General features: G+C 37.9%; 2 protein-coding genes across 2 annotated transcripts; both read left to right on the plus strand.

Moving 5' to 3' along the window:
- Positions 1–10,011: 10,011 nt before the first annotated feature.
- LOC105100468 (small ribosomal subunit protein eS17-like) lies at positions 10,012–10,419 on the plus strand. Its single transcript, XM_064489970.1, has one exon. It carries the CDS (start codon positions 10,012–10,014, stop codon positions 10,417–10,419), a length of 408 nt encoding a protein of 135 aa, XP_064346040.1.
- Positions 10,420–17,285: 6,866 nt separating this feature from the next.
- LOC105100469 (olfactory receptor 11A1) lies at positions 17,286–18,230 on the plus strand. Its single transcript, XM_010993480.3, has one exon. The coding sequence runs from the start codon at positions 17,286–17,288 to the stop codon at positions 18,228–18,230; it is 945 nt and encodes a 314-aa protein (XP_010991782.3).
- Positions 18,231–21,641: the final 3,411 nt, after the last annotated feature.

Genomic DNA, 21,641 nt, shown 5'->3' on the forward strand with positions numbered 1-21,641 from the left:
AGTGCTTTTAAAAATTCTAGGTTTATTTTTTTCTAAAATACTGAGAAGCCCAGAAGTAAGCAATCCAGAGATGATACCATGAATCAAAGATGGCACAAGGACCCAGGCTTGTTTGTATCTTTTTGATCCACTAAACTTAGCATGAGGTCATTCTCCTCATTGCAACATGACTTGGGGGCATGTATGGGCCATTATGCAGTTTTTTGTTTTTTTTTACGTTTCCAGGGAGAATTTAGATTTCTTCCTTGTTAATTATAATTAACCAACATGTTTTAGGAGAAACCATTTGAATTTTCCTCTGGTTTCTAAAAGATTTTTAATCTTTTAAAACTCTAGTTAATATAAAGCTTCATTCTTATTTATCTTGACTTCTTTTACTATGATTGTAACATGACATCACTAAACAGTTCTAGTCCAAACCCACAAAAGATTCAGCTTTCTCTGTCTGCTCTATCAGTATATTTCTCATAGTGATCTCAGAGAGAGGAAAGTAACTATAAAACAAAAAAGAAAAAGAAAAGGAGGAGGAAAGGGGGAGAAAAAGAAAGTAGCTCTTAATCAAAATTGCTGTTGAAGACTGAATAATATTGTAAGATCACATACAGCCAGGGTTAAACAGATTAGCTAGTGACATCTAGAACAGTCTGTGATTAAAAACAACCTTTATAGTCTACAATATCAGCCCCTGTTTTAAAGAAAAGCCTGAAAATATGAAGTTGACCTCATAGCTCCAAGGGGAAAAGCTGGCAAAAAGTAGGCAAGAATGCTTTTAAAATAATGTTTTACTTTCATATAGCCAGCTCCATAAATTTCACATTATTAGGATTAAAACTTGTTTTCCACACCTCAGGAAAAGCCTCACTTCCCGTGAGCTGTCCAGGGTACTGATCTGCCTCTGCCTTTATCTTTGACCCAGTATAGCAGAATCTTCTGTCTTTGTGCCTGTCCTAGTTACACTATGATACAGTATAGAATTAACAAAACAAAACAAAAAAAAAAAACACAAATGTTTAAGGTAAAGTTTGTCTTCTGATTATAAGATTAGAAAAGAAAAAGAAAAAAAACACCCATAAACCCATTAATTCTAAGCAACTATGGAAAACATCTAGATCTACATATTTGTGGTTTTCTACATTCTACATGTGTATGTAGAATATGTAACTTTACACGTTTGAGACCATTCTGAATGTTCAGTGCAAGTTTTTACATTGTTATTTTTATAGTGGCACATGCATTTCTAGTTATTATTCATCTTTTGAGCTCATCTTTTTAATTAGATGCATAACATTTTATCATTCTCTGTTCCATAATTGACCAAATCATGCTCATGTAATTGGGTATTTTTTTATTTAAAATATTTATAGAACTACAGTAGTTCCCCACTATCTGTGGCTTTACTTCCAATGGCTTCAGTTACCTGTAATCAACTGTGGTCTAAAAATATTAAATAGAAAATTCCAGAAATAAATAATTCATAGGTTTTAAATTACATGCTCTTTTGAGTAGCATGGTGAATCGTGAAATTTCCATTGTCCTAACTTGTCCTGCCTGGGATACGAATCACTCCTTTGCCCAGTGTAGACCACCCTTTACTTACTTAATAGCTATCTGGGTTATCAGACCCACTGTCACAGTACGTGTGTTTAAGTCACCCTTATTTTACTTAATAATGATCCCAAAGCACAGGATTAGTGATGCTGGGAATTTAGTATATGCCAAAGAGACACTATAAAATATTTCCTTTAAGGGAAAATGTGAAAGTTCTCAACTTAAAAAGTGTTGGCTGAAATAAAATCACACAACATGAGAGTTGTGAGTTAAGTTTTATTTCTATATGATAAGTGCCATGTGACACCCCATGGATACAACAGTTTTTCTGAGTTTTCTGAAGTGTACCTACCTTGCCTATTAAACTATAAAATATTTCCTTTAAGGGAAAAGGTGAAAGTTCTCAACTTAAAAAGTGTCGATTGAAACAAAATCACACAACAAGAGAGTTCTGAGTTAAGTGGGGCTAAATGAGGACTAAAGCCTAGGAGATAGCATTTTAATTAGCTCTGAGTAACTGCTTCGAAGAGGCAGAGGAGAACTCAGTATTACATATTATTTTAGTGAAGGGAGATTACATGCAGTTAAAAACACATTTAGGCAGAGGCTTGCTACTAGTCACAAGGAGCAGATGCCATCGTTAATTATTTTTGTGATTTTCTAAATATGAGGAGATGCAAGAATTAGGGCTCATAAATTTTTCTGAAAATATCTAACTACCTGAAGGCCTGTTCTGCAAGTTTTCCCCAGAGCACAGAGTGCCCCATTCCTGATCTTGAACTTCTTTCAGGGAGTATTGAAGGTCAGTGACTGCAGTGGCTCATGATTTAATCCAAGCAGAGGTAGATGGCAAGTGTCAGTTTTTAGTTGGCAAAAAGGAAAGAAAAACAATTTTATGCTGAAGTTGTTAAGAACTATGGTAAGAACAAATTTATCCATGAAATTGTGAAGAAAGAAAAAGAAATTCATGCTAGTTTTGCTGTTGCACCTCAAATTGCAAAAGTCACAGCCGTGGTGGATGGTAAGTGTTAAGATAGAAAAGGTATTACATTTGTACAATAGGATATTCTGAGAGAGAGACAATACTCACATAACTTGTATATTGTTATAAATGATCCATTTTATCATTAGTTATTGTTGTTAATCTCTTACTGGGCCTAATCTGTAAATTAAACTTTATCATAGGTAGGTATATTTAGGAAAAAACATAGTATATACTTTATACTAAATAGTTTTTCAATGTTCAATATTTAGAATTGTTTCCTTTAGGATAGAGAGCTGAAAATGCATTCCATGTAGGTGTTTGCTGAGAGAAATAATAGATTTAACCTGGTAAAACCTGATAAAAACTTACAACCCTTGAAAACTGTGACTCTTGGGAAAAAGCAAATAGCTCAGGAAAAGCAATACCATTCTAATGTTAAGGTATGAAAGAAATTTCTCCCCAGGAGCCTTGAAAGGAGATTAAAATCAACATATATTTTAATTTATGGAGCAATTACTAAAAGAGTAGAAATAGAAAGCATAACTTTGATTTCAGTATGTGAAGAGTGGAAATATAAACTCAGAAAATCCAAAAGAAACCAAGAAAAGAGAGAGAAATAAAACAAGACTACAGGGTAAATACAAAACCAAAATAAGATGATAGATTTAAATAAAAAATAAATTAATTACAAATTTGCTGAAGAGGAAAATGAAGTTTTTTATATTAGACTGAAGGAATTTAATGAAATTATATTAATGAGAGCCGTTTAAGACAGTGGTTGAAAATATAAGGATGGAAATAAATAACCCATAGAACTACTCATGTTAAAAAAATGGAACAAATGATACTTTGGGGTAAGAACTTTGTGGTCAGAAGGAACAGCCCATGAAAAGACCCTAAAATTGAAAGAAGCATAGTGCCTTTTAAGAATTTATGGAATGCTAGCAAGATTGAAGTCCAATGAGCAGGAGAGTAGGCAGAATGAATCTGGGGAGGGACTTATAGTGGGATCATGTAGTGACTTGTAGAGATTTAGGACTTTCTCCTAATAATAAGGATGTCATAGAAAGATCTTAACCAGAAAAGAGAGACTTTTTTTTTTCTGCCCACAAAGTAAAGAATTGAAGTAAGCAAAAGTATAAGTACAGACACCAGTTAGGAAGCTGCTACAGTCCCCAAGGTTGGTGTCTTGGACTAATTAAATTGCTGTTGCAGATAGGAGGAAATGGCTGTTTTCATAAGATATTTTGAATGGGAGTAAGGGAGTCCTAAATTAATTACATCCCAGGGAGTAATAAGAGGGAGAGAGGTTTTTTTTGAAGGTCTATATCATCTCCACTTATCCCAGGAAAAAAAAATTATTCTTCCTCTCTGTGGAAAGACATTTTCCCACAAGTGAAAGAACAAAATGCTTGGATCAAAAGTGTATCTAATACATTCTCCAAGACAAATGCAACACAGAACGAAAGGACAAGCCTACTTGATACTTGCGTTGGTTAGAAGTTGGGAAAAATACCTTCATAATAAGCCAAATGAAGTTTGCATCACTGCTATGGACTGAATGTTTGTGTCCCCTCAAAATCCGTATGTTAAAACCTAATCCCCAGGATGATGGCATTTAAAGGTGAAGTCTTTGGTAGATGATTAAGTCATGAAAGAGGTACCCCCATTAATGAAATTAGTGCCCTTATAAAAGAGACCCCAGAGAACAAACTTGCCTCTTTCACCATGTGAGGACACAACCAGAAGAGGATCATTTATGAACCAGGAAGTGGGTCTTCACCACACACTGAATCTGCTTGGACCTTGTTCTTGGACTTTCCAGACTCCAGAATTGTGAGAAACAAAAATTGTTGTTTGTAAGACACTGAGTCTAAGGTATTTATGTTATAGCAGCCAAAATGTACTAAGATAACTACAGTAAGCATGGCATTAGTGGAGGATCGTATTTTGCTTAGGGAAATTCAGGATGATTAGAAGCATGAGTCTAAGTTCTTGGGAGAGAAATATTTGCCTTAGGAAAAAACTGCAGATGAGATGTATGTCTTGGGGAAGAGTACAAGAAAAGTAAGCAGAATAACTGACAAGAAACCAGTGGTTTCCAGAAAAAAAAAAGATGGTGTCCCCAAAGAAAATAAGGTTTATAAAGTCCTATAGTATGTCTGTCAGTTTCAGTTTGTATACTCATAGAGTACGTAATCCAAATTTGTTTTAAAAATTTTTTATGATTTTATAAGAATCTCCAACAGAAACCAATATTACAGTCTATTTTATATGAATTTCCCAATTTTACATTAAACTATGAGAAGTTCAGGACTAAGTGTAGTGGACTCCTTATTTCTACTTCTCCATTGTGTAGCTGCAGATTAGAGGAATTAGTTCCACTTTGGAGTTGGCCCCTGATTAAATCAAGTGTGACAGTTTATTCCCCTAGGCAGTGGCCCAGAAACCATGATGTAAGCCATTTATTCCACAGCATTCTCTACTAACAGTTTTTGGTCCAGAGGTAGGCATATGACTTAAGTTTGTCCAGATTGAAAAGAATTCTTGTTCTATTGTTTAGGTAAAGTTACTTTTTCTCTGTTCTTCTGGATGTGTACAGAGAAGCACATGGCTTCTATAACTACTACGGCTATATTAAGCCTGTGAAGAAAGCCAGTCTAAAGATAAAAGTGACACTTGGACAGCAGAACTATAGACAAATTACTCTCTGACGCAATCATAGTACCGCTGAACCAAACCACCCTGAAGCTTGTCCAACCTCTGTACTTCCTGTTATATCTTTATACATTGTTTATTTTTAAAAGAAAACTAAAATAGACCAACAGATACAGATATTAACCAAAGCACTCTTAAAATAACAAAAAAGAAACAAATAATAACAATAGTATATTATTTAAATAAATAATGAGCAAATTCATACAATGAAATAAAAATCAGTCAATAAGAATATTGTTGTTGAGATATATTTATTAATATGTAGGGTTACTAGTGTTACATTAAATTATTATGAAACAGTGAACAGTGTTTTTGTAAGAATATGTGTGATATGAGCGTCTGTGTGCGAAGAAGGAGAAGCATAGAGAGAAAGAAAAATTTGAAAGAATATACACCAAATACTAACAGTAGTTATCATTAGGTGATGGGAAGTAGTAATTTTATTTTCTTCTTAAAAATGAACTTTTAAAAAGCTTTTGTTTTCAGTCCATCTTTGACTTCACATTTAATTTTTTTATTTGCAAAATGATGAGGTGAGACTTTGTGTTACACAGATCAATCCAATGCTAAGTTCCAAATTCCTCTAGCTTCAGTTCTGACTTTCTACTGTTATCTGATTTCTGCATAAAATAATAATGATAATAATTTGTATCGCTTTATAGTTTACAAAACTTTTCATCTCTATTGTTTCATTTTCCCATTGGGAAAACTAAGAAAAAATTTAGTAACTTGACCAAATTTACATTGTAAAAAAAGCCTCCAACAGTATTAAGAGCTTAACTATTTACACAGCGTAAGTGTTCAGAGTTTTAGTTCCTACAGGCAGATAAATATGTCTCAATGCTTTCCTTTAATTCATAGTTTTCTATTTTGGGTACAACTTTTCTGATTTTTTAATTTATAATTTCCTTTATTTCCTTTGAACCAGACACATGGTAAACACTCAATAATGCTTGTTTTTGAATGTTGTAGTTTGATGTTCTTGATTGCTGGTACTGATTTTGAATGTAATGATGTTAACTGTTGTTTGAGATGATGACAATTTTGATTTCCATTGTTTTCTTTTTAAAAATTGAAGTATAGTTGATTTACAATGTTGTATTAGTTTCAGGTGTACAGCAAAGTGATTCAGATATATATGTATACATGTATATTCTTTTTCAGATTCTTTTCCTTTATAGGATATTACAGGCTATTGAATATAGTTCCTTCTGCTATAAAATAGGTCCTTGTTGTTTATCTGTTTTATATATAGTAGTGTGTATCTGTTAATCCCAAACTTCTAATTTATCTGTCCCTGTCTCTTTCCCCTATGTTAACAACAAGTTTGTTTTCTATGTCTGTAAGCTTATTTCTGGTTTGTAAATATATTCATTTGTATCATTTTTTTAGATTCCACATGTAAGTGATGTTATATGATATTTGTTTTTCTCTGTCTGACTTACTTCACTTAGTATGATAATCTCTAGGTCCACCCATGTTGCTGCAAATGGCACTATTTCATTCTTTTCATGGCTGAGCAATATTCCATTGTGTATATATACCTCATCTTTATCCATTCATCTGTTAATGGACACTTAGGTTGCTTCCATGTCTTGACTGTTGTAAATAGTGTTGCTACGAACATCAGGGTGTATGTATGTTTTTGAATTAGAGTTTTCTCCAGATATATGTCCAGGAACGGAGTTGCTGGATCACATGGTAACTCTATTTTTAGTTTTTTAAGGAACCTCCATAATGTTCTCCATAGTGGTTGCACCAATTTACATTCCTGTCAACAGTGTAGGAGGGTTCCTTTTTCTCCACTACTTTCCAGCATTTATTATTTGTAGACTTTTTGACAATGGCCATTCTGAGTGGTATGAGGTGATACCTCATTGTAGTTTTAATATGCATTTCTCTAATAATTAGCATCCTAAGTTTGCATATGTTGTATTGCCATTTTCATATGTCTCAAGATATTTTTAACTTCTCTTTTATTTCTTCTTTGACCCATTGTTTGTTTAGGAGCATGTTGTTTAATCTCTGCATTTTTGGGAATTTTACAATTTCCTTCTTATTAATGATTTCTAATTGCATACCATTTGGTTAGAAAAGATGCTGGATATGATCCTCAACATTAAATGTATTAAGACTTATTTTGTGGCCTAACATATAATCTGTCTTGGAAAATATTCCATGTATACTTGAGAATAATGTGTATTCTGTTGCTATTAGATGGAATGTTCTATAAATGTCTTCTGGCCCATTTGATCTAACATGTAGTTTAAGTCCAATGTTTTCTTATTGATTTTTCTGCCTGGATGATCTATCTATTGTTGATAGCTATCTTCACTTTTTAAAAATTATTTTTTCTGCTTTCTCCTCTGATTGGCTAATTCAACTGTCTATCTTCGAGTTCAATGACCCTTTCTTCTGCTTGGTCTAGTCTGCTATTGAACCCCCTCTATTAAATTTTTAAATTAAATTACTGTATATTTCAGTTACATGATTTCTGTTTGGTACTTTTAAATATTTTCTATAATTTCATTAAAATTATCACTTTGTTTATGTGTTGTTTTCCTGAACTAAATGAGCATCTTTATGAATGTTATTTTGAACTCTCTGTCTGGTAAGTCACTTATCTCTGCTTCAAGAAAATCTGTTTTTGGAGATTTATCTTGTCCTGTTTGGATATATTTCTCTCTTTCTTCATGTGCCTTGACACTCTGTGTTGGTTTTTGTACATTAGATGAAAATGCCACTTCTCCCCATCTTGACAGAGTGTTTCTGTGTAGGAGATGAACCTTGTCTACTGGTCCAGCCAAAACTCCTGATTGCTTCTCAAATCTTTGATTGGCCAAGGTGCTGTCCAAGCTTGTTCTTAGTACCTCTCCATACCTGAGGGTGTGCAAAGACTTGTCAGTGTCCCAAAGAGAAGAATTACATTCAGCACGTAGGTGCAGGCTGAATGGAAGTCAGATCCTCTAGCAACAACTGAGAAAGTATGTAGTTAAGCTTCTTCCAAGGGAGAAGAAATTGGGATATAGGTTTTTTTTGTCTGTTTTCTTTGTGCTGGGTCCAAGTGTATAGCTGCAGAGGGATTCTCCTGCACCTTTTAAGAATTGTTTCTTTGTGTGTTATAGCACTATGGGACTTGTTAATGCAAACCTCATTGGCTATCAGAGTCAGACAATCCAGAGGCCCATCCCTCAGGCAGCAGTCACAAGAGCTGGGAAGCCAGATTTGTGTATAAGCTCTTTCCTGGGAAAAACTTGTGACTTTTGAGTGGGCTGAAGGAGAATGCAGGGAAGGTGTCCGCCATCTTTCCCAATTTCTGGGGAGGACCATAGCCAGCTTCCAGATGCAAGCTAGATTAGAAGCCTGACCCTCAGGCAGAAAGTTTAAAAGTATTCAGAGATTTTTCAGGGAAAGATGGATAGATTTTGCCTGCTCCCTCTGTGCTGAGCCCTGGGGAAACAGCCATGGTGAGTTCTTGCACCTTAGCCTGCTAGCAACTGCCTCTTTGTGATAGTTTCATTGTCTCATGGATACAAACCTTGTTGGCTTTCAGAGCTAGGTGTTTTGGAAGCCTGTTACTCAGGTGGGAGTCTTAAAAGTTGGGGCCCTAATTATGGGGTCCAAACCCTTCACTCCTCAGGAAGAAGTTTGGAATGGGACATTCCCTCTCACTCTATGACACTGTGTTGAGGGTACAGTTTATGGCAAACTTGTCTCACTCAGCTTTCTTACCTGTCTTGCTGTGGGTATTTTTCATTCACCTAATGTGCATGAATCACACAGCTTGCTTCTGGATTTCTCTCAGAAGTAATTGCTCTGCGTGTAGCAGCTGTGCATTCAGTGTGGAGTTAAGAGCCTCATGTCACCACCTTGGCTGATCCCTCTTTTCCTCAATCTTCTTTTAAAATAGTTTTACTTGTATCTCATTTTATTGACATTATCTCTTTGTATTCAAAATCCCTAATTGGGCTCTAAATAACATGATGGTAAGGAGTGTACCTTCATAATTTTCTATCTGCAGTACGTAATCAGCACAGTGTACACGGTCAATAAACAAACAAACATGTAAACCAAAGGGAACCAGAGAGCCTAGTAATAATGTAGGTAAACAGGTCCTTTCCTTCTGAACCTTCAAGCACAATGTCTGGAAAACAGCTTGAGCAAGATAAATTTGGAATGAGTAAATGGTTACCAAGAAAGCCTTTTCTGATTAGAAGGGAACCAATCAATTCAATCAAACAATTTAGGTAGGCTCAAGGAGTCACCTTGAGAAATAGTTCTGTTCCTGCTTCCATTTCACAAAGAAAACAGTAAGGAATAAAGATGAAGAAGAGCTTTGAAATAAAGCCTTATAAAGTAAAAAGAGACCCCCCTCACTCATCTTTTAAATATCGTTCACAAGTCACTTAAAAACCTAAGAAGGTAAGTTAGTACCTTCTCTTCTCATAGGTTATAAACAGGGAAGTGAGAGTGGACTGAAGCTACCTATCAACAGAGCCTGAAGCCCAGGTGCTTGAGCAGTCCACATTCCCCACAGTGCTGCTGGCCTCAAGCAAATATTAACTTTGCTATGAGACTGAGATAATAAATAAAATAACCTATGAGAACTCATCTGTAGCTAGAGTTTATATATATATATATATATATATTTAAAATCTTTATCTTCACTTAACTTTTGTACAGTGCAAGTAATTTATTTCTTTGCTATTCACATGTCTATTTTAGTGTAAGGCCTCCTCTTTTACCAAGGACCTGCCAACATGGGCCACATCCCCACCAAAACTGTGAAGAAGGCAGCCTGCGTCATCACTGAGAAGTACCACACACGCCTGGGTAATGACTTTCCCACCAACAAGCACGTGTGTGAGGTGATCGCCACTATTCCCAGCAAGAAGCTCCACAACAAGATAGCAGACTGTGTCACACACCCAAGGAAGCGGATTCAGAGAGGCCCAGTGAGGGGCATCTCCATCCAGCTGCAGGGGCAGGAGAGGGAGAGGAGAGATAATTACGTTCCTGAGGTCTCAGCCCTGAATCAGGAGATGAGTGAAGTAGATCCTGACACTAGGGACATGCTGAAGCTCTTAGACTTGGGCAGTCTGTCTAACCTGCAGGTCACTCAGCCTGCAGCTGGGATGAATTTCAAAACACCACCCAGAGCCATTTGAATCTTTCTGTGGTGCTGTAATATTTTCAATAAACCTCAGGCAACAATAACAACAAAAAGAGTAAGGCTGAGGAATGGGGTTGTCTGGTCCACACTTCCTCTCTCTATAGTCTGCATGTGAGGACAGCGTGGCTACTTGCCACTGCTGAGAATTTAGCTAAGCTACTCCCTAATATTGCTGCCCTGGCATCCTTTTTATGTGGCCAGCCAGCCTGCAGGGGCCTTGAACTGACTCTAGCCCATCCCGTAAGTGCATGTCCTAGATAATAACAGCTTTTAGAGTCACAAGTAAATGTAAGATCCTGGTATGACTTTCCCAGCCACTCATGGTAAGCACTCTCCCCTGCTCTCCTCTGCTTCCTAAGGCCTTCGCTTTGTGCATCCCCTAGATAAGACCTCCAACCCCCCCACCCCCCCATGAAGACCACACACCATCCCGCTCTTTTTCTTTTGAATTGACCAATCTAGACTTAGGCAGGGAATACCAAAGCACTTCATCTGTAGACCCTAATCAAGACATGTGCCCCAGGTCCTGCCGTGTTTTTTGCCAGCACCCCACCTTGACCTCCTTGCATGGCCCCTTAAGGCATGCAGTGTATCTCCTCTAAGATCTGTGAGCAATAAACTTCTCTATTTCAATTCCCTTGTGGTCTTTCTTGAACTGTGGCTCAACAGCCAGATACCCAGGGCTATGCTTAACAGATGTTCATTTAACAAAGTCACAATAGTCACACAAGTACCATTCCCCTCCTGAGGGCAAAGTCCCTAAAGAAAATAACCAGCCTCTAAAGGGTGGGCCTTGGGAATCCGGTCACTAAGAATAAGTGCAAACTTTGTAGTAATACTATAGATTTTTGTCTCATTATTTCTTGCAAATAGTTATTATCTACTATGTGTAGATACACATAGTATCTGCCCTGGGACACAGTAGCAAAAACAACAGAAGAGTTTCCAGCTCCTGTAGGATTATAGTCTTATGAGGGAGACGGTCAATAAGCCAATAAACCAGTAAATGAATTGAAATAATGATACCTGACACAAAGAAATAAAAACAGGGCATAATCTAAACAGAGTCAACAATTACAAAGTCTCTGAGATAAGAGGGAGCTTGGGGTTCTTAAGGGATGGGGACAAGGAGTAAAAAAGAAAAATAGGCAGCCAAACATACAGTTAACTTTCCATTATATCCACAAAGTCACATTCCTAATCATATTGAATAACTGAAGTTAACAGATAATGCTCAAAAATCCGGTTTATTTTAACCCTTTAAATATTCTTTTTAGAATTTTTCACCTTTTTCAGACTTTAAGTATATAGACTTTATAATTTAAATTCTTCCTGGAGTCAAAGAATCAGAACTGTAATTGCTTCTTGCACTGTGCTGTATGAGTTGAGAGTCCGAAGTGTTCAGCTGAATCTGTACCCACTACAGAACATATCTGAAGCTTGTATTCTTGCAAAAGTTTTATCAGTGGCTTAGCTTCCAAAAAATAAATATCTGTCCTTTTTAAGAATAGAAAATGGTTTCACAACCTCTTAGAAATTGAGAAGTAGCCTTTCTGCAAAATAACTAATTGGCTTAAATATTGAACAGGTTTCTCTATTGACATTTTTAGATATAATTTGCCTTTAAAATTTTTGTTTAGCATCAGTAACTGCCTCCATTACCTAATTAACCTCAGTTCAAGTGCTGGAGCCCTTCTTTAACTTAATAGGGTAACTACCATTTTGTGAAGATGTGGAGGAAGGAGCTTGCTAAAACAGAAAGAACACTTGATTTGAAGTCAGACATTTGCTCACACATTTATGCATTCATCTATTTATAACTATGTGTAAACAAATAATATAAAAATATAATAGTTTATAACTATTTATTAAAAATCTTACTATAACTATTTATTCAAAAAAAACTTAACATAGGCTCTGAGGTAGATACAGTAGTGACTAAACGAGACATGCTCTATCTTCATGGAGCTTTCAGTCCAGCCTCAGTTCCCTCACATTCTTCTACCTGGGTAATTTTGAACAAGGCATTTCATCTCTGAAAGCCTGGATTTCCACATGTGTAAAACAGGCAATTTGCAGAGGGGCTATAAGGATTACAGATGACAGTACAGGCTTAGCCCAATGCCTGGCATCCATTGGTCACTTAGTAGATTTCAATAAAGACATTCTACCCAAAGACCTCATGTATTCAGATACCTGTCACTTGTGAGTTAAAACAGTGGCACATACCAAGGCTTCTGGAAACCTGGGTACTAGTTCATAGAAAAAATACTTCATTCTAAAGAACAAATGAGATTGTTTCAGTTCATTGATTATTTTATTACTGTTTCATTTGTTACACTTGTTGGATAGCTATATTAATTTGTTAGCTTGAGCAAATATTTCTCCAGTTTGTTAATGCCTATCAGAAAATGATAACTCAAATTCTACAAGGTTGCCAGTCACAGACTTTCATTTCCTAGAACAAGACTAGCCTCAGTTACTATTTTTAATCCATAACAAGATTCCAGGAGGACACAAGTTCTTTAGAATCCTAATCAACAGCTTTGACAATAAATGTTTGCTATCATGGACATTTGTTTCAGTTTTCTACCAAATCTACATAGTAAGGATATGCACACTAATTTTTCTTCCTGAGGATAGAAAAAATTGAATATTTCCTTCAATATATTATTTTAATTTATTCCCCCAAAGTATAACATAATCATGCATTTTCAATTATTAAATTAGAGCTCTTTATAAAGGTAATATATAAATGCATATATATATATATATACACACACACACACACAGAGAATCATTATTAAAGTAGAAGCCTAAGACAAAGCAAGGAAAAAAAGAGATTTCCTCTAATTTTCAAAATAACAATTCCCCACAAATGTCATTTGGGAAATGCCCATGAGCACCAATATCAGGGGAGATTACGGCTTTGCCCACAGAGGGACTCAAGTTTACACAGAGGAGGGAGGTTAAGAGAGGGGCCAAAACTCTACCAGCCTCCTAAAGGTCATACAGAAAGACAGATCAGGCCTCACTTATGTCAAGTGCATAGGGAGATGTATTTTTGTATAAAAGAAGGATTCCAGATGTCTATCCCAGTTCTGTGAATCAAGGGAGATGGACATGCATTGTCTCTGTGGCCTGGCTCCCCAAAGTTGGTATGGACCCCTCTGAGGCACTGACAGGTAATGTTTACCTATTCTGCTTGTGTGCACGTTAGTTTTTACTGTTTTAATCTGTGTTTTGCTAGATAAGGACAGGGTACAACTACCTAGCAGACTAAATCAATTAGCAGTTTAGTGACAAAATCAGAATATTTGCCTGTCTGGTTTTCCAGCTGTTCACCTGAATTAACCATCAGCTGGCAAGAATCAACAACTCTCATCAATAAGTCAAATGTTGGCTGAATTGATTGGTTAATTAATTGATCACTGAATTCAGCTAAGAGAATGGCTCCCTTTCAGATAACACCTAAATCACTTCATGTCTTCCCTTGCTTTTTTGTTACTGGAGGCTACAAAACCTGTGATTATTCACTGAGTATTTGTATTTTCACCTTGCTTTGTGATAACCCTCTTCTCTTTCCCACAAGCTTGCTTCGTGTGTGTGTGTGTGTGTGTGTGTGTGTGTGTGTGTGTGTGTGTGGTGTGATGTGTGTGTGTGTGTCCTGGGGGAATGGAATGCTTTCCAATTAGGAAAAAAATCAAGTACAGAAGGAATGTTAAAAATCATCAAATCCAAATAATTCTCTAGTGCTTTAGTCTCCTTTAATTGTTTTCATAAATTGTTCTTATCGAACATCTTCATTGAAGGAAAGTAGACGCCTTCCTAAAAGAACTTATCTATCTATAGATAGCACTAACTGGGCTGGCATAATTGGGAGGAAGCAGGGAGTGGAAGAGAAAGAGATTAAGAGGAGAGGAGAGGAGGAGGAGAAAGCACTACAATTTACTGAGCACTTACTCTGGCCTCAGCTCTGTGCCATCATGAATTACAGAAATACCATGTGGTTTGGCTTGTAGCTCTAGAGTCAAGCAGCATGCATGAGCAGACTTAATGTAGGAGCACGTTAGCAGCGTCCACATCTCTAAATTTTTCAATAATATTTTTTAATTTAATTTTTTTAATTTCCTCACTTCTGCTAAGGAGAAAGAGGGAGAGATAGTGGCTGCATACTAGGGTCAGAGAAGGGGTAGTTAGTATTACTGTCCTCTCTGCTGCCCTCAAAAGCCTCCTCTGCCCAGACCTGTAGGTAACAGAGTTTCTCTTCCCTTGAAGGTTATAAAATGCCTTTGCTCACATAGCTTCATGATTGAGTAGGATTTGAATCCAGGCCTGTTTAGTTTTAGAGCCTGTGCTCTTAACCAAACTTCACTGTCTTACTATTCAGTCCTCTCATACCCTTCATTGGCTTTCTATTCTCTGTAATGCCTTCCCGCACTGCATCAAGGTACAAGTGCCTGGTAGCAACAATTGCCTTACAATTGCATGGTAGAGAGAAAGTAGTAATTCCATGTGCCCATACCCAGAAAGTGTTAGTTGTTTTTCTGTTTTGTTTTTTGTTTTGTTTTGTTTTTGTTTTTTGAGATAATGGGCTGACCTGATTTTTTTTTTTTAAGATTATAAAGAAAGGACATAAAAGTAGTAGTGTGAAAGCAAGACTAGTAGAAAAGGTTGTCAAAGTTTGTGACCCTTTATGGGATTGTTCCCTCATCAACCAACAAAACAAATCTCACTTGCCCTGAAGTTAAAACTCAGATGAAAGTCTACCTTCTGGAACCATTTCTCTTCCCACATCTGTGAGATAACGCAAACTAGCCTACATACCCAAGCCCCGTGAGAGGCAGTGTTAGTGGTTAGGAGTGAGGGATCCAGAGCAAGTCTGAATCTCCTCTGTGTTACTTTCTAGCTGATGCCCATGGTTAAGTTATTTAGTTTCTCCGTGACTCCATCTGGAAAGTAAGGATAATAAGAATACCCATGACATGGGGTTGTTGTGATGATTAAGTGAGTTATGTATTTTCAGCACTTAGAACAGTGCCTGGGATCAAATACTATCACCATCATTAGCAGCAACAGCGGCAGCAGCCGAGAGTTTGGCTGTACTCTGCCAGAACTGAAGCCCTCTCTCTGAGATCTCAGATTGGTATTTGTGCTTTGCAGGGGATGGAGAGAAGTCCTCTATTTGTGCCTTCCCCCTGTTCCGCTCAATGGTCTCAGTCTGAATCACCAATTGCTGGGCATTCTCTGGGCACCAGGACTGCTGATCAGCACAGATTCTGGATTAGTCTATGGGCCCCTTTGGAAAGCTGGAGCTAGGGCTCCACAGAATGATATCTAGGCAATGGATCAGTTTTAAAATGGGATTAATGTATTGAAGGCTGTATAAGAGATTGCAGGAAGACCTTAACTACTCACACAATTACAGGCACACGCACTACAAGATACAGCAAAAGTCACTGGGGTTTGTTGCCAATGCCCCCTTCAGAGTAAGGCAATTTCTTGGTAAATGTAAGTAATGTTAGCAGCCCTGAATAGCCAGTGATTTCCCAATCTTTGTACGTGTATTCTTTTTGTACATACTAAGCACATGTTAAGTTCTTCTCCCACTCTGTATCCCATTTTACAGATGAGAAACTGTGTCTCAGGGAAGTTAAACAACTTGTCCAAAGTCTGACTCATAGAGCAGAGCCCCAGGCTTTGTTTAGGTCTCCCTGGTCACCTGTAATAACTACTTCATTATTATACTCCCACAGAGTTTTCTATATCTGCACGTGGGTTGAGAATACTAAAATGGTTTCAGCCTAGAACTGTATCTGTGGACGGCAGTGCTTTTTGAGCAAGTTCTCCAACTGTCCTACACTTTGTGGTGAAGAGAATGGTTTGGACTGAGATAGAATTGAGGAAGAAGCATGGGCTTCCTTATCACACTCAAAAGAACCTGCAGCTATCCTATATTCACTTGGTTGGTTGCACAAAGTGCTTTTGCTACCTGGTTCTGAATCTTCTTTTCTCATTTACTGCAGCCCCAGATTTAAAAAATTTTGATGGCTTGGTTTTGATTTTATCTATTTAAAATTTCAAAAGAAAGCATTCTTGCCTTTGAATTACACCAGCATGGGCACTGACCTCAGAATCAAAGACTCTCAAACCTCACAGTCACAACTTTTCTCTTGCTAGCACTATGGAAAACCAAATAGAAATAAGAAACTTACCTTTCAATTCACTAAGAAGATGAAAAGAAAAGAATAGATAATAGATATGATAAGGGCTATCTCCCTAAAGCTAAACAGTGCTTAGGGATGAAAGGGAGGATCCCAGGCATTTGTATCTCTAGGTTCTGTCTGAGAGTTCACAAACCCTCTGGAATGTGCCCACCTTGCTTTTAGATCTTCTTCCTTTCTTTCCATAACTCCCCAGGCTACCATAGCATATTCAAGATGAGCATAGAGCAGGTGATTCACTTTCCTTTCTCCTCCTCCTCCTCCTTCTTCTTCTTCTTTTTCTCCTTCCCTTCCTCCCCCACCTCCTCTTTCTCCTTCTTCATTTTTTTGGGGTCCTTCCTCCCTTTTGTATTTTTCTTCCTGTTTCTCCCATTTCCTGCTTTTCCCAAATCCTGACATTGCTCCTGATAAGAAGGGAGGATTGAAGTGGTCACAAGTTTTTATTGCAAATTCTTTTCTTTCCCATTTCAGGTCTTGAAACAAAAAAGAAGATATTCCTTCATGAAAATTAAAAAAAAACCTTCCAAAAACCTGAGTGGGAATGAAAATCATCCACTGTCAGTCTGTGCTCTATGTGTGAGCTAGAACTTTCTGCCTTTTGTGTGTTCTATCCCTGAGTGCTCAGGGAGGCCAAGCCATGGTGACCTTGCTCTGGAAAAACCAAACAATAGTGGAATTTGTGCTTAGGGGATTCTCTTCCATCCAAGAGGTAAATATTTTCCTCTTTATGATGTTTTTAGTTTTCTACACTTTAATTGTTTCTGGAAACATTCTTATTGTCCTGCTAGTTTTATTCAGCCATCACCTCCACACCCCCATGTACTTCCTGGTGAACTTGTCCTTTCTGGAGATCTGGTATACCTCCAATATTGTCCCCAAGATGTTGCTGATTATACTAGCCAAACAGAAGACTATCTCTGTGGCTGGCTGCCTGGCACAGTTCTACTTCTTCGGATCCCTGGCTGCAACAGAGTGCCTTTTGCTTGCTGTAATGTGCTATGACAGCTACCTGGCCATCTGCCAACCTTTGCACTATCCCATCCTCATGACTGGCCCCTTCTGCATTAGGTTGGCTGCCAGCTCTTGGCTCTGCTGCTTCCTTCTCACAGCAATTACTATGGTCCTACTGTCTAAACTAACCTTCTGTGGACCCAATGAAATTGATCACTTCTTTTGTGACTTCACACCTCTAGTCCATCTCTCCTGCATGGACACCTCACTGACTGAGACCATTGCCTATGCCACCTCTTCTGCAGGGACTCTGATCCCATTTCTCCTCATAACAGCTTCCTATTCCTTCATTCTTGCTGCTATCCTAAGAATTCCTTCTGGCACAGGCCGACGAAAGGCATTCTCCACCTGGTCTTCCCGCCTCACCACGGCTGTAGTATTCTACAGGACACTGATTGCCACATATCTTGTGCCCTCAGCCAACTCTTCCCAACTCTTGCGCAAAGGGTTTTTTCTGCTCTATACCGTCCTGACACCCATGTTCAATCCCATCATCTATAGCCTGAGAAACAGAGACATCCATGAAGCCCTGAAGAAATGCTTGAATAAGAAGCCAAGTTTCCTTAGATAATGCAAAAATGAAAAGAGTTATATTTGTCTGATTATTGATAAACTGGATTAAATAATTTAGATTCTATGTAAAAGGCAACTACCTAAACCAGTAACCACCAAAGATTGATGACCAGATGCCTCTGACTGAGGCTGTGGACACTGCTAAATTCTGACAATGAAGCTGACAGGTGAACTGGTGTCTCAGGTTTGATGTAAATAGGTCAGATTTTTCTCCATTATCTTCAGTAAACCTGGATCCTTGTGTAAAAGCTCACCTACAAAATTAGTTGATAAGGCTGGTCATTCATTCATTTAAATATTCATTGAGAGTCTACTATTTCCAAGGCATTGTTTGACATATAAGTGACAAAATAAACAAAAATAGAGGCAATATATAGGGCAAAGACAAACGTTAATCAAATAACTAATGTAAAACTACATATAAACAAAATAATTATACTTGTGATTCAAAATTAAAAATAATAAGATGGCTACTACATACCTATTAGAATAGCCAAAATCCAGAATACAGAAAACATCAAATGCTGGCGAAGATGTAGAGCAACAGAGACTCTCATTCATTGCTAGTAGGAATGCAAAATGGTACAGATGCTTTGGAAGACAGTTTGGAAGTTTGTCACAAAACTAAACTTGCTCTTACTATCTGATTCAGTGATCACATGCCTTGGTATTTACCCAAATGGCTTGAAAACTTATGTTCACACAAAAAACCTACACATGGATGTTTATAGCAGCTTTATTTATAATTGCTAAAACTTGGAAGCAACCAAGATGTCCTTCAGTGGAAGAATGGAAAAATAAACTGTCATACACAGATAATGGAATATTATTCATCACTGAAAAGAAATGAGCTAACAAGCCATAAAAATACATGGAATAAATTTAAATGCATTATTACTAAGTGAAAGAAGTCAATCTGAAAGGCTACATACTGTTTTATCCCAATTATATGGCATTCTGGAAAAGGTAAAACTTTGAAGACAGTAAAAAGATCAGCAGTTGTCAGAGTTCAGGGTTTGAGGGAGGACTAAATAGGCAGAGCACAGAGGATTTTTAGAACAGTGAAACAATTCTGTACGACATTATAATGGTGGATACATATGTATATATATTTGTCAAAACCAGTAGACTGTACAACACCAAGAGTGAACCCTAATTTAAATTATGGACTTTGGGTGATCATGATGTGTCAATGTAGATTCATTGATTGTAAAAAATGTACCACTCTGATGTGGGATGTTGATAGTGAGGGAGGCTATGCATATGGAGGGGAAGGGGGTATATGAGAAATCTCTGCACTTTCCCCTCAAATTTGTTCAGAACCTAAAACTACTCTAAAAAAATTAAAAATAATAGTAATAATTATTATAAGGTGTTAATTATACATCAAGAATATGGAACTTCATTTCCTTTTTCTGCAGTAGATTTGGCCTAGGCAAAGAATTTTCTTATTCTTTGCACTGAAGAATTGGAAGTGGAAATAAAGATTTGGGGAAATGAGTCTAGGCAAAGGACTCATGACAAATCTGTGATGCTCCATCTGCCCTGCGGCTATGGTTGGTAGGCTCAGTTGGAAGCTAAGGCTTCATACTTGTTGATTTCTACCTCTTCCTGCCAGACACTCTACCAGGCTCTTGCCTTCACTTCCTCCCCTCCCTGCTGGTGCATGTTCTCAGTAGTCAGAACACAGGGCGTGGTGGGCATGTGTTCTTTGCTCTATGCAACTCTAAAGAGCTGAGTTGACTTTATAGTCGAAAAGCTGAGGTCAGCATTGCACACTCAGATGTTGCTTGCCTTATTTTTTGGCTCCTACAAATTATGCTCCCTCAGTGCCAAGGATAAGATGATCTCTTGCCTAAAGTTTCTTTTGAAGTTTCTTCTTTTTTCGAGTTAAGAAAAGAGATTAGGTTCAACACTCATGGGGGTTACTCAAAACTCTGGCTGGGAAAAGCACAAGTGAGATTGTACTGGGTATCTGAAAACATTCTCAGACTTTGCCTTCTGAAGAGAGAATTGTCCTCTTCCTGCTCTTCTTGTAAACAAGGAAAATACTGTGAGATCATCTTAGGGTTCTCCTGGTAAAAGTGAAAGCTGTCAGCTTTCAACGGGCACAGGTGGCTCATCGGCAGCAAGTATTAATGTCAGATTAACTGTGCAGGAAGCTGGATAGGAGAGCAGGCACGTTTTTGATTCTAACTCTTTCACTTTCTAGCAGTGTGCTTTGAGCAAGGTACCTAAACCCACCGAGTTTAGCCTTTCTCATCTGTAAAGAAGGAAATGCCATGCCTATCTCACACTGCCCCTAACTGAGGACATGTACAGTGCTCTGGCCCATAGGAAATGCTCAATAAATGGTATCTCTTATAATGCTTCTTCTAGATTCCACCTTCTGTACCAAATCCTAGCCAAAGCTATTAGCTAGTAGAAATTCATTTTTTGATATTACAAAGTAATAAATATTCAAAATATTTAAGGCCCAGAGAGAGTGTATGGATTACCCAATCTATCTTCTTGCACAGATAAAGAAGTGACCCCTTAGGGGAATAAGTGGACTTTCCCTGGACAACACAGGTAAGAATCCAGCACTTCTGTTTCTGAATCCAGGCCTCTATCCCCTATACCACACCACCTGCCAACTCAGTGGCTTTTCTCCTTGCCCAGGGACACATAAGGAACTCCCCTGTATATGACAAAAATTGCCTGTAGCATCACCTTTTTGTTATAGTTGGCCAGGAGAGAGTGTAATGTATCATAGCACATGCCAGAGCCATTCACCTGCCCCTCCAGCTCCAGGCCCCACATTGCACCTCCCACAGGCTCACAGCTCCAATCTGGAAACAAAGCCTTAGGGTATTTGTGGGCAGCACAACTGCTGTCACCTGGGAGAAATTTCCCAACTATTCCTTCTGCAGGAAGCCACAACTCCCAGCCTTTCGAATGAGGAAGGGGAGATGTTGGGGCTTCCTGGTTCCACTGAGACATGGCAATGAAACACAACGCCTGGTTAGTGAGGGCTGCAGGACTGGAGCAGCCACAGCCCTGGTCCCACAACTAAAAATAAATCCTAACATTGGCAAGGAACCCAGAGGGTCTGAGCTCACCTGGATCACTGGTTTTCTGACTTTGGAGTTGGGCAAAGATGTCTAAGAAGCCTCCAAATGGGAGAGGAGGATGAGCAGTCTCTGAGCCCCACCCTTGTGTTCACTGAGCAGTTCTATTTTTATGTATCTTATTTATTGCTGTTCCAGTTGAAACTTCATTTGAATGAAGACTTCTGCTGCTATGTAGGTGTACAGACACACACACAAACACATATTTTTTTTTCTAGACCTCTCCTTTCATTATAGTTTCCCTTATTTTCCCCACTGGAAAAATATACAAAAACATGAAAGTTATGTTTGGATTAGTC

The sequence above is a fragment of the Camelus dromedarius genome, chromosome 9 (assembly GCF_036321535.1).
Source record: "Camelus dromedarius isolate mCamDro1 chromosome 9, mCamDro1.pat, whole genome shotgun sequence".
Taxonomy (NCBI): Eukaryota; Metazoa; Chordata; class Mammalia; order Artiodactyla; family Camelidae; genus Camelus; species Camelus dromedarius.

Excerpts from the sequence above, each read along its gene's own strand:
- LOC105100468 (XM_064489970.1), top strand. The coding sequence starts at position 10,012 with ATGGGCCACATCCCCACCAAAACTGTGAAGAAGGCAGCCTGCGTCATC.
- LOC105100469 (XM_010993480.3), top strand. The coding sequence starts at position 17,286 with ATGGTGACCTTGCTCTGGAAAAACCAAACAATAGTGGAATTTGTGCTT.